The sequence below is a fragment of the Silene latifolia genome, chromosome 9 (assembly GCF_048544455.1).
Source record: "Silene latifolia isolate original U9 population chromosome 9, ASM4854445v1, whole genome shotgun sequence".
Lineage (NCBI taxonomy): Eukaryota > Viridiplantae > Streptophyta > Magnoliopsida > Caryophyllales > Caryophyllaceae > Silene > Silene latifolia.
In genome coordinates, this window is record NC_133534.1 from 224,965,010 (window position 1) to 224,979,339 (window position 14,330).

At 36.2% G+C, this 14,330-nt stretch overlaps 1 protein-coding gene across 1 annotated transcript; it reads right to left on the reverse strand.

Annotated features, from left to right (window-relative positions):
- Positions 1-9,001: 9,001 nt before the first annotated feature.
- Positions 9,002-11,847, reverse strand: LOC141600473 (receptor-like kinase TMK4). Its single transcript, XM_074420710.1, has one exon. It carries the CDS (start codon positions 11,729-11,731, stop codon positions 9,230-9,232), a length of 2,502 nt encoding a protein of 833 aa, XP_074276811.1. The 5' UTR covers positions 11,732-11,847; the 3' UTR covers positions 9,002-9,229.
- Between the last annotated feature and the right edge of the window lie 2,483 nt (positions 11,848-14,330).

Below are 14,330 nucleotides of genomic sequence, written 5' to 3' on the forward strand. Positions count from 1 at the left end.
GTATCTAGTAATGGATCACTTTTCATAAAGGATCAACTATTGACTTGGTTAAGTCAGATATCGGGATGGTAAAGCCTAAATTGATCTTTTGTGGTAGGACACCTGTCTCTGCTCTAATTTATAAAGTCCTGAAATGATGTGCTTGAGCCTGCAAGAATGATAGAATCTGTGATATAATGCGATGGCATGGCATGATTAAAAGAACCATAATTCTCATTGAAGACAAGCACCATCCGTGACAAGCTGAAGATGGAAAGTACCCTCTCACAATATGCAAGTGGCATTATCCATGGGGTGCTCCCTAACACCCCCTTCCCTTCCCCCCCCCCCCCCCCCACCACCACCAGACACACAAACACACACGCCCTCCCACTTGCCTTATTGTGAGAGAGAAACTATTCGTATTCAGCTTGTGACCAATATTCACTACAAGAAAAACGCGGGTTACTGACGGCCCTACTGACGGAAAAAAGAGGCCGTCAGAAAACACGGGTTACTGACGGAATTGTGACGGAATTTCCGTCAGTAACATTTCCTGACGGATATCCCGTCAGTATCTATTGGCGCGTTGACCAAGTCAAAGGCGCAAAAAACGATGTGACGGAAATTCCGTCAGTAATCTCTTAATCGACGGAATATCCGTCGTGAGCTTCACACGTTAAATTGGTGTACGGTGAAACAACCATTGGACCACCGACGGAATATCCGTCGAGTCTTTTCAAAATCCGACGGATATTCCGTCGGTGGGCCAAGATATTTGAATCTTTGTGTTGATGATGTGTCACAATAATTGGACCACCGATGGAATATCCGTCGTATTTTGAAAAAGACCGACGGATATTCCGTCGTTGGTCCAATAGTTGTGACGTGTCTTGTCACTTGAATTATTGGTGTATAAAAGTAAGCATCGACGGATTTTCCGTCGGTAAAATAGGAATCTTGTGGAATTTCCGTCAGGATTCCTATTTTCTTGACGGAAAATCCGTCGATGCCCTTATAAACTAAAGCACGGGAACACTTTCCCCTCACTTTACCAAATTTCCCCCAAATCAATTAAAAATCGTCAACCCTCCTAACCTCCTTAAAACCCGACACCACCACCACACTCCTCCACTTCCGGCGCCACCACCACCACCGCCGCCACCACCACGCCGTCGCCATCACTATAAGGTAATTAACTTTATCTTTTTTTTTTTCTATTTCCTTTATCTTTTTCCTTCTCCTTCATCCTTTCCCTTCTCATTTTCTTATTTATCTTTTTTTTTGTTAATAGTAGGTCGCCGCCTCCGCCAGCCGCCGCCGCCGCCCTTTCTTTTTCATTTTTTTTGTCAAGTTAATTAGGTATTACTCCTTTTATTTTTTTAATTAGTTTAATTAATTTAGATTATTAGTTATTGTTTTAATTGTTGTTGAAAAAGGGTTGGTGTTGATGCATGTTGACTTAGGATAGAAGCCAATGTTGTGACGGATGTATGTTGTTAATGTATGTTGTTAATTTAGACTATTAGTTATAATTTTTTTATTTTTAATGTATGCATGTTGACTTAAGATAGATATTTAATTTTATTATTAAAAATTAGATTATTGTTAAATGTTAATTAGAATAGATATGAATTAGACTAGATATGTAAAATGAAAAGTAAATCATGTTAGTTTTTGTTAATTGAAAAAGTAGTCATTGTTGTATGTTTTGTTTTTAATATTGTTAAAATTATTGTTCATATTGACCTAGTACCCGTTCAAAAATTACTCACTAGGAGTAATTTTTGAATAGTCCCCGTTTTGGGACTGTCTTTGTACGTTTTAAGTCACTTAGGTAGTAAACATGTACTTGTGATTTGTTAATGAGAAAAGAGTTTGGTGACAATTCCTTTAATGTTCTCTAAATGCATATGTAGAGTAATTATTTATTCTATATTGTGTATTTGGAGAACGGATGGGAATTCTTTGCCGAATTTTTTTTTCTCATTAATAAATCACAAGTACATGTTTGCTAGTGACTTAAAACGTACATTGATGGGTTTAGGTTGGAGTGATAAGGACCCAATTCAAAGAAATACAATATTTATATTGGTTAAAATGTTAAATTATTGTTTATTATGCTTGATTTTGATTGTTGTTAGGTTATTATCTTTTTAATGATATATATAAATGTGTAGATATATAATAACATGAAAAGATTAGAACGGCAGTGGATGTATGAAAGATTAGACGAAAAAAAAGAAACCCAAGAAAGCATATGCAGAGGGGGTGAAAGAGTTTATTAAATTCGCGGAAGGAAGTAGTGAGTACAAGAATTTAGGTGAAATGAGGTGTCCGTGTAAGAAATGCAAAAACCTAGGTTTTAAAAGGAAAGCAGATGTTCAAATTCATCTTTGGTCGTATGGTTTCGCCGATAATTATTATGTATGGACGTATCACGTTGAGAAACTACCTAGTACAAATGCTAGTGAGAATCCTTACCGTGAGTTCGTGGAAAATGCATTGCGTGATCTTTTGTTGACCAAATTTTGGAGGATCGACTTAATCCACGATGATCTTAACGATGAAGAAGTGCGTTATGAAACCCCGAACCCCAAGTTTCTTCGTTCTTTAAAATGTTAGAGCAAGCTGAACAACCGGTGTTTGAGGGAGGTGATATGAGTTTGTTGCAAGCAGCTGCTAGGTTGTTATCACTCAAATGTGAGAACAACATATCTCTTAGATGCGCTAATGGTTTTGTGTCGTTCGTTGGTGACATAATTCCAAAGGTAAATCAAATGGCGCGCAATTTTAATGAGATTAAAAAAGTTCTGAAGGGACTCCAACTTCCCCATGAAAAGATTGATGCATGTATCAATGGATGCATGCTTTTCTGGGAGGAAAATTCTAATCTTGAAGAATGTACAAAGTGTCGTGCATCTCGGTATAAAGGTAAAAAGAATTCAAGTGGGAGGTGAATTCCATGTAAACCAATAACTTATTTCCCGCTTGCGCCAAGGTTACAACGACTATATGCAACCAAGCACATAGCAGGTGAGATGAGTTGGCACTACAAAAACTCTCGATTAAGAGAAAGGGGGACAATGGCACATCCAAGTGATGGAGAAGCGTGGAAGCATTTCGATAGAGAGCATCCAGATTTTGCAAGTGAACCCCAGAATGTTAGGCTAGGTTTGTGTACGGATGGATTTCAACCTTTTGGGCAGTTTGGGACGAAATACTCTTGTTGGCCCGTGATTGTGACTCCGTACAACTTACCTCCTTGGTTATGCATGAAGAGACAATTTATGTTCTTATCTGTACTAGTTCCGGCCCTAAGAACCCGAAGTCAAATTTAGATGTTTTCCTCCAACCGTTGATCAAAGAGTTGAAACAACTTTGGGAAACCGGCGTGGGCACCTATGATGTCTCTAAGAAACAAAATTTTCAATTAAAGGCTGCATTAATGTGGATGATCAACGATTTCCCGGCATATGGCATGCTTTCTGGTTGGTCCACAAGTGGATATCGTGCCTGTCCTTATTGTCCAGAAAATGATCATAGATCTTTTTGGCTTAAAAATAACAAAAAGGTTTGTTGGTTTGATTGTCACCGTGAGTTCTTAACACCTGATCATCCTTTCCGCGACAATTGTAAGCATTTTCTTAAAAACAGAAAAACTGAGAATCGCATAGCCGCATCGAAACTAACGGGTGATGAAGTGTGGGAATCCGTAAAAGACTTGCCTAAAATAGTTGATGCTTCTGATAAAGAATTGAAAAGATTGAAAGATCAGAATGAAGGTTGGTGGAAACAAAGCATATTCTAGGAACTTCCCTATTGGAAAACGTTGCTGATTCGACACAACTTGGATGTTATGCACATTGAGAAAATTTTTTTTGAACAACTTATCAACACCATCATGGATGTACCAGGTAAAACTAAATTTGACACTAAGGGTAAAGAAGACTTTAATGAACTTTTCTATAAACGGACCACATCATCTAGGTTTGTTTTATCAAACGCGGAGAAAAAGGCTCTATGTGACTGGGTTGCTAACTTAAAATTCCCGGATGGTTATGCTTCAGATTTGAGTCGGTGTGTTGACCATAAAAAGATGGTGTTACATTCCATGAAAAGTCATGATTGTCATGTCTTTATGGAACGACTACTCCCTGTTGCCTTGAAAGAGTTGCTCCGACGGGTCCTTGGAATGCAATAACCGAGATAAGCCAATTTTTAGAGACTGTGTACTTCTACGATTAGAGTTGATTCTATGGAACGTCTAGAGTCAAACATTGCGGAGATAATATGCAAGTTAGAGAAGATATTTCCCCCGTCTTTTTTCAATTCCATGGAGCATTTGCCTCTTCACCTACCTTATGAAGCGAAAGTTGGAGGACCTGTTCAATATCGATGGATGTATCCATTTGAGAGATTTCTTAATCATATAAAAAAAAACATTGGCAACAAAGCTCGGGTGGAGGGTTCAATATGCAACGCTTTTTTGTTAGAGGAAATTTCAAATTTCTGTTCTTTTTATTTCGAAGATCACATTGACACAAAAGCAAAAGACTTAGATGTTGGTGTAAATTCCGACGACCAGTTGAAATCTAAGTTACCTGAGTTATTTAATGATGACATGGGAACTACAACCGGAAAATGTATACAGAGGTACTTAACTGAGAAAGAGTATGAAGAAGCTCATTTTTATGTGCTAAGGAACTGTGGAGATTTTTTAGATACTTATGAAAAGTAAGTTAATACTTCATCATTACTCAATTGTTTTTTAATTATCAAATTAGATCGAATTTATAGGTAATTAATACATAACTAAAACATGCTTTCCCTACTTATAGGGAATTTGAGGCACATATCAAAATCAATTTTCCTGATGTCACATCCTCTGATGATGTTTGGGCATCACATGAGAAAAGTTTTCCGAAATCAAGTAAGTGATGATACATTTTCTTTGAAATTGAACTATACATTTAGATTTCTTATTAGATATTGAAAAAAATATAACAACTTAATTAACATTTTTTTATTCATAGGTTCATAGATTGAAGGATCGTCTAATAATAGCTTTAGCATTGGGTCCTAGTAACATGGTGAAGTCTTGGAGACGGTATTCCATCAACGGCTATAAGTTTCGAGCTTATAAGGAGGGAGTTGATGTTTCGAAGTCTACGTTAAGCAATGGGGTTTCTGTGAATTCAACTGAAGGGTTGGACTACTATGGAACCCTAAATGAAGTAATTGAGCTTTCTTATTATGCCGGGCAAAGGGTTTATAGGGTTATATTGTTTAAATGTGATTGACTTGATAATTCCCCACAAGGACTTAGTATCCATAAGGTTTATGGACTTGTAGATGTAAACGAGAAAAAGAAACTTCGTGGACATAACCCATTTGTGGCAGCTTTTCAAGTCGATCAAGTTTGTTATGCTCCTTATCCAACCATTAAGAAAGGTAATCAAGGTATTCAGTGGTCCGCGATTTTTAAAACCAAGGCAAGATCACAAGTTGATGCTCCTATTGAAGAAAGTGTCTTTCAAGAAGATGTGGTTGTGAATGATCACTCAATTTCACCGATTTTGTTGGAAGATATAGAGGATGAAGATGTATACGAAGTGACAATGGAAAGAGGTCAAGGGGAATATGACAGAGACGTCGAAGAAGAAGGGGATGAAGATGAAGTTGAAGAACTTATTAGATACGAAAATGAGGAATCAGAGGAAGAAGTAGGAGTGCTTTTTTCAGAAGATGAACCTGTTTTGATTTGTAGTGATAGTGATAGTGAGGAGGACTAGTTGTAATTGTACAATTATTAAACATTCAATAAAATATGCCCTCCGTTTTTTATTACTTGTCGTTCTAAGCTATTTGGTTTTTTGTTTTATACATGTCGTTTTAGCTTAACATCAATAGTGTGTTTCAATTTTCAAGGTTTGGTTATAAGAAACCTCTCAATTCACCCAATAAAATGCATTAAAGAAGAGGCAAGTGGTAATTAGTTCACAGTTTTCCATAGTGTTTTTTTCAATTGTTTATATATACCCTGCAGAAATGGTTGTTTTGAACTAATGATTGGGAGCAATAGTAAGGCAAATGCATCTCAACGGAATCGGGAGGACGACGAGGTTGAGAATGAGGAAAATCCTGAACCTCCAACAGGTAGACACGAGAACATGCAGGTGATTCTCTCAGAGGCCCGTGCTCGGCCGGATCATTTTGGTAAGTTTATGTTAATTTTTTAATTTTTAAAAACTTAACATTTACGATTTAATTTCAAATATTTATGTGTTTTTCAGGTGGGATGACGAACCAATCAAGAAATATGTTACTTGGTCGTTCACCTGTAACACAGGAGATGAGTACTTCACTAGGTGGGGTGAAGTGAGTAACGCACAGCGTCGGAAGATGTGGAATTACTTTGCGGTAATTATGTTTTTCAATAATAATTTTCTTAAGTTTATAATAATTTTCTTAAGTTTATAAGAATTTTCCAAAGTTTTATATAACTAATTTCACACTTGTTTTTGAAACAGACTCATGTAAGATCCATCGATCCTGGGTATGATCCTATTCCTGAGTGGCAGGCGAGGGTAACGAGGCGGATTACCACTCTTATTAATGGACTAAAATATAACAAGAAACCGCCAAAGTGGGTGCCTGCTTCTTGGTTGGAGAACCTTAGGAATAGGCCAAATGATGCTACTTTTGCCAAACATTCGAAAATCAACACGGCAAATAGGAAGTCGGGTGGGAAAGATGGAAAAGCATTGGGCACCCACACTCTTGGTCGGAAGAGTTGCTCCGATGCTTTCAAGGAATTGGTAAGTATTGTTTATATTGCTTTTAAAAAGTGGTTAATATATATGATTGACAAATATATACTTGATTTTACTTGTTTCCATAATAATTGTGGTCAAGAGGCCACCCCCACAAGATGTTCATGAAGACGAAGAAAAATAAGAAGGGCGAGTGGGTTAACCCTCGAGCGGCTGATATTGAGGTAAATTCTTGAATTTAATTTAATATTAATTTTTATTACAAAGAACGATAATCTCTTTCTTATAAAGATAGGTATATATATATCATTTCTGACGATTTTCTATTTTTTCAGCGTGATTTCCAAGAGGAGATGAGCCACCATTGCCACCGGACGGTCTCCGACGAGATTCGGAGCTGCTACAAAGGCCGTAGGAGGCTTTGACGAGAAGAACCGGATGTTTGGGACGGGAGATACAGGGGCCCAAATATGGTATGATCTTCCTCCTAACAAAGCCGGCCGACGGTCTTTATCTTATGCTCCTAGCATGATTTCACAGCTTTCCACCCAAATGAATGATGAGCGATCCGCTCGAGTTGCTCTTGAAAGACAGGTTCGTGAACAGGCTGAAGAAATGGCGGCAATGAGAAAGGCTTGGGCTGATATGTAAGCATCTCAACCCCCAAACACGTGTTCACAATTTACTCCACATAGACGGGATGACTTTGGGGGTGGTGATGACGGGTTTGGAGGTATTGGTGGTAGTTTTATTGAGCCTATAAACACTTAGAGCGTTTAAGTTAGAGCCTTTAGGTTAGAACTTTAGTTTAGTTAGTATTGTCGTCTAGTAAGTATGAAAGACATGGTAAGACAATTCTCTTTCGTGTTTAATTTGTAAGACAATGTACAAATTTCGCTATGTTTTTATGTAAAACAATTTGCGTCCCCTTCTCTTTTGTTGTCTATTGATTCCCGCATTAGCGGTCGACGTGAAAATGGATTCCCGCTTGGCGGTCGACGATTGGATGTGTTTTGCAGGTTTTGTTTATATTAGAAACGATGCAAATAGGCATCGGCGGTGAAAGCAGTCGTATTTGAAACGATGCAAAAAACGCATCGTCGCTGGGCAGCAGGCTGTTGTTTCCATTCCAGTTTTTTAATAGATCTGACGGAAATTCCATCATTAATTTAGAAAAAGCGACGGAATTTCCGTCGTGTTTTTTCTTCATCATTTTCCCGAATTAACACTTACCGCCACGTGTCTTGACAACCGACGGAATTTCCACAAGAAGAGAAACTCTTCGACGGAAATTCCGTCACTGCCCTCTTCTTATTGTGAATTCAGTAAATTACGTGGAATGCCACGTGTCAGAAATAAAGACGGATTTTCCGTCAAAGATCCGTCAGTTTTTTGAAAGACTGACGGAAATTCCACGTCGATACGGGTATTTTCCGACGAAATAAGTCGACCACGATTCGACGGAATTTCCGTCAGGAAATTGAAATACTGACGGAAATGCCGTCAGTATGGCTTTAATTTTTCCGTCAGTTTCCCGCGTTTTTGTTGTAGTGATTATCCGTCACAAGCAAGACACTTTGTTAAAAGAATCCACCTATATGAGTGTGAAGTGTAGCCGTTTCTTAAATCTCGGGCTTGGCTTTGTATGCGCTCAAGGATGGATATGGACACATGGCTGTTAAAAGTGTCAAGAATAAACTTTTTGGAGTTATTTGAATTTATGTGTATGTTATCATCATGTATTCAAAATGGGTTGAAGGGTTCAATCCGTGGGACACCCTGTTTCTCGAATATTTGGAATGTTTAATGTACCGATGTGGAAATTCAATCCTTGGCACACTTTCATTTATGCATAGATTTGTTTACTTTGTCGTTTTATTAGAAATAAGGGATACACTTAAATGTGGAAGGAATGTTGATAATTTTGATCACAAAGTCATTTAAGTGTATTCGGGTTTTCAAACGAAATTGGTGCGAGCTCGTGATTGATATAATGTGAGTTAGGGAGTGCGGAGTGCACACGCATATAATTGGAATTTTCGAATTCATAGATTAAGTGAATATAATTATGATAAATGATATTTATCATGATTGGCGGTTGTTTGCATTTGCTTGTTGGTTTTGGCATGAAAACCAATGTTATCCATTAGCTTTATATACATATATGCTATGTATGTATAAGGGATGTGTGAGAATCATTCATGTGTACACATATGAAAAATCAAATTTGGTAATACAAAGCAAAATTAATAAAACTCCATGAAGTATTATCTTTATCTTTGCCTAGATGAAGAGAGACTCAACCGTCTTATTTTTTAAGGGATTTCGTGTAACTAAAGGCATAAAATAGGGTTAAAATACTCTTAAGGAAAGCGTGCTCTTCGTGATTCGGTTGATATCCAAGTTTACGATCAATATCACTACTGCCCTATACCAATTTCTCCAATAACTTTAGCATCCTTGTTGCAGCTTCCTCATCTAGGGCCTGATATCTCAGATGTTGTTCCAATTGTTAGCGTTTCAATTTCCATGCTTTCTTCCATGATCAAGTACTCACTGATAGACTCTATTACCAAAGAGCCTTCTAAAACTTTTGCCACCAATGACATGGAAGGCCGCTTCGATGGTTCGATATTTAAACACCATAACGCAAGCTTCACAAGTTTCTCAACGTCTTCACTGTTTTGCTGCATGTCCAGACTGCAATTAGCTAACAGATCCTGCAACTTACTGCCCTCAGCCTTTTGTTTAACTATGTTTATTAGTAAAGCATTTTCTCCGTGTTGCGTGTAATCCAAATTTTTCCTCCCAAATATTATTTCCAGTAGTACTACCCCAAAGCTATAAACATCAGCTTTCTCAGTCACTCTTCGGCCTAACCATTCAGGGGCGAGATAACCTCGAGTTCCTCTCATTTGAGTTACTGTGCAACTCTGATCTCTGTCTAATAGTTTCGCGAGCCCAAAATCTGCTAATTTGGTGTTGAACTCATAATCTAGAAGCACATTTTGTGGTTTTACATCCAAATGAAGTATTCTCTGTTGACAATCCTCATGCAGATACGCAAGCCCCTTTGTGATCTGAAGAATGATCCTTTTCTTTGTCTGATAAGAAAGTGCAGTTTTCGAGTTGCCATTGAATATCCATTTATCTAGTGATCCATTGATCATGTACTCATACACCAATAGCTTCTGTCCTTGTTCAACACAAAATCCAAGTAACTTGACTAAATTAACATGATGTATACAACCTATGGTCTGAACTTCGGCTAAGAACTCCTTTTGCCCTTGTCCTAGACACTCCAAACGCTTTACCGCCACTCTGGTCCCGTCAGTCAAGGTTCCCATAAAAACCGTCCCAAACCCACCACCCCCGAGCTTCTTCTTAAGATCAAAGTTTTTGGTTGCAGTCACCAATGCGTCATAAGTAAATTTATAGGGGATTTTCGGTTCTAAATGCGACCAGTTTTCTTCATATACTTTTGAATCCATATCGTGATTATGGCCCAATCTACACATATATGCCATTACCAGAATACATACCATGATGATTAAAATCATTGGAACTAGTACTGCTTTCAAAACCTTAATCATGTTCTTGAATGAATGCTTGGCCTCGGGAATCGAGGCAAAATCATTGCCGTAAGTCACCAAACTCAGCCCTGACCGAAAATCGGGGATCTTCCCTCTAAGGTGATTATTGGAGACATCAATCCTCTTGAGTTGAGGCAACAAAGATAAACTCCATGGTATCATGCCTGTTAAGTTGTTTTCGTTCAAGTACAACTCTCTTAAGGATGTTAAGTTAGCAAAAGCAGGGGAAATTGTTCCTGAAAATCCCTTTCTACCAAAATTAATGACAATGACATTACGACTAGAATCACAAGTCACAAATTCCCATTGATTACAAGCATCATTCCCTATCCATGTTTTCGCTATCGACACAGGGTACCCAAAAGCCCCAACAATTTTCAATAAAGTAGTCACCTGAGGGTCACAATCTCCTTTAATATTCTTGCAGAATCTGTTAACATCAATCCCTGTATCAGAACCCAATACTTTGGTAGGGAAATCAGGCATCGGACCTTGAAGTAGATTGTTTCCCAAAGTCAGATTTAGTAAATTAGGCAGATTAACCAAAGATAATGGTACAATCCCAGTTAACAGATTATCTCTAAGTTGAAGATCAAATAAGGCATTACAATTAGACAAATCTGGTATCACCCCGGAAAAGTTATTTTCATGAATCCATACCTGCTTCAACTGCTTCATCCTGGAAATAACCTCAATCGAACCGGAGAATCCAGCAGTTTTCTGACTGTTTAACCATAATTTCTGAATAAAAGAGTTGGCAAATGATTTTGGCAGTAACCCATTTAGACCATTGAACGACAGTCTCAAGTCCTCAAGTTTTGAAAACGACTGGAAAACATCAGGGATATAACCCACGAGATTAACATCAGTTGCGTAGAGTTTGAGTAAGCTAGTAGAATGAGCGAGTTCAGTGGGGAATGACCAAGGAGCCAGATGAGGGTTTCCGGAAATAGAAAGTTTTCGGAGAGATACAAGGCCAAAAAATGAACCAGGTGAGATGCTAGTGAAGTTGTTAGATTCTAAGTTGATTTCCTCTAGGAAAGAGAGGTTAGCAAACGAAGGTATTGGTCCGGAAAATTGGTTGTTTCCTAGTGAGACCTTAGTGAGCCAAGAGAGGGAGTAGAATGAAGGTGAGACGGCTCCAGAAAGAGATTGGTGAGCTATGTCTATGACAGTAACTCGATGATCACTGTTGCATTTGATACTAGACCAATTGCAGAAATGCGAGCTCGAGGACCACCCGGATGGGGTGGGGGTTATGGTGTCGAGGAGAGCGTCCATGACCGTCTTGTCATCGTTAGTGCCAGTTTTGGTGGAGGAGAACGGGAGGAGAAGGAGAAGGAGGAGGAGGAAAAGGATAGTTTGTAAGGAATTGTGTCCCATTGGTGATCACTAACTAATGCAACTTTTTTCAATAAATCTTGGATTGTAATGGTGGTTACTGTTTTCAGTTATTACTCGTTTTAATGTTCGAAGAAGGTACAAGACTTCAAAAACAATTTTAAAAGGGAGGAAATTTTATGGCTAGTTTTATATTCTACTCCTGAATTATTGGATTTTCAGTATTGTACGTAACTAGTATTGGTGGCCCGGCTTCGCTCGGGCTACCTCTACTTACCATTATTTTTTTTTTATTAAATAAAATTATTTAAAGTTACATAACCCATAAATTTATCATTAATATATTTTTCTACAACATATCCTAAAATTACGATTAAATAAATTTTGAGACAAATTCACTACTCGATCCCGCTATTAATATTTTACTCTTATTAATGAAATAATAGTAATAACATTTCACTACTGCCCGTAATCATTGTTACTTTCACTACTCCCGCCGTAGTTATTATTGTTCCTCTTTTGTCGCGTTAATATTGATAATTTCACTACTCCATGAGAATTATTTTTACTTTCACTATTGCCGCATTAATATTAATTATTTCACTACTCCCGTTGTTGTTTCTACCACTTTCACTAATCTCGTTGATAATATTGTTACTTTACTATTCAAATGAGTGATTACTATCATATAACTATATCCAATGTTTCTTGCAATTCTTTTCTTTCTTGTGAAATTACTTTTACTACCTAGGCATGCAATTTTAAGAGGATTATATATTTATAAATATATTACGTATATGCATTAAATTAAATCGAAAGAATTATACAATATTATATATTATGGAATCTAAATTGAATTATTTATAACCTACTTATATTATATTTTTGTATTTTAAATAATTAACATATCTATACATCTAATAAACTATAAAGTTTAATAAAATTGCATAGATTTTAAATTTAATATATAATTTTATGATGATAATAATTAATACCATAAGTGTGTATGTTTATACTAATTAATTATTTTATTTTAAGGAAATTGATCATCTTCTAGTATTCTATAAATATTTAGGAAAATTACCAAGCATCTTCTTTCTTTTAGTCTCCTTGAAATTGACCATCCTAATTAATTATTTTATTTTAAGGAAATTGACCATCTTAATTAACTATTTAATTTTAAGGAAATCGACCATCTTAATTAATTATTTTATTTTAAAGAAATTGACCATGTTTAGGAAAATTACCAAGCTTCTATATAATTTAATTTTAACCCAAACAATATAATATTTGCATTGAGATCCCTTAATCGGGTCCATCACACGGTGCTAGTGATTTAAAACTATATATTATAATTAATTTGTATAACTTTCTTTAATTACATTGAAGTCCCTTGGTTTCTGGAATTAATATATAGTATTGATTAATACTCCTATTATTTTTTTATTTTCACATCATTTGATTTTTGGAGGTCAAAGTGGAGTCTTGAAGAACCTAATAAAGCAAATGAGGGCAAAAATAGAAAACTGGAAGGAGTATGATATACTTCCGAATCTTATCTTTATTAATTCAGAATACAATACTGATTCCAGGATGCGCCACATCATTAATACAACTTTTTTTTTTAAATTTTTTTTTTGGAAATTCAGGTTATGGTGGGACCCGTTAGTGTGCAAAGTATTTATTTCTTCAGAATCCGTCAATACAAACATGCGACAAATTCCGTCTTAGAACAAATACTATGAAATAATTTTATACATTCCGAATAAATAAAATTAATGGCATATAAGCGGAATGAATTACAAATCGGAATAAATGAAACCAATTACAAATTATTGATTTACATAATTTAAAAAAAAAAAAATCCATAATTACGAGAAGGAATTATATTTAATTACGGGATTGAATTACATATAATGCGAATAAATTACATGCATAATTTTTTAAAACTAGATAGTATGATATATTTTTTTTAAAAATCATGACGGAGTATTTACTTATAGTAAAAAAACTCGCAACTTACAACCACAAGACACCGAAAATGGTAGGTGACAATGATACGCTAATGAGTAAATTTCTTGTTCAACAAGCGTTTCAAGCAAAATTTATTTTTTATCTCTAAAAAAACAAATAAATGTTGACAGTTGTTGAAATATTTAAATTTACAAATTTTTAAAAATTATCACACAAATGATTAAAAATTGTTTTAATAAATATTTTTCTAAAATATAACACGATAATTAAACAATTGTAAAAATTGAACATATATATTTTTTTAAAAAAAATCCGAGGATTTATTTACTTGGAGCAAAAATTATGGCAAATTTACTATCAGTCGCGCACTAAACCCGTCCACAACTTAAAAACGTGTACGAATCCTATCAAGACATTAATAAATGTCACTTATCTGGATCTGCTTGCACAATTGTGAAATCCGGAATATCTCTAGCAAAGGTCAATCCTCGCCCATACTCACGAGATTGTTGAATCAGTAAATGAATATGTTTTGTCGCTTATTAAAAAGGATGAGAGAAATTATTTAAGCTCCGATGAGGTGTGTAGTGATGATGAGGTACGGTGACGGTGATATTCACTCTACTGAATTCATCAACAGTATAAAATGTGTCGGACTCCCGAATCA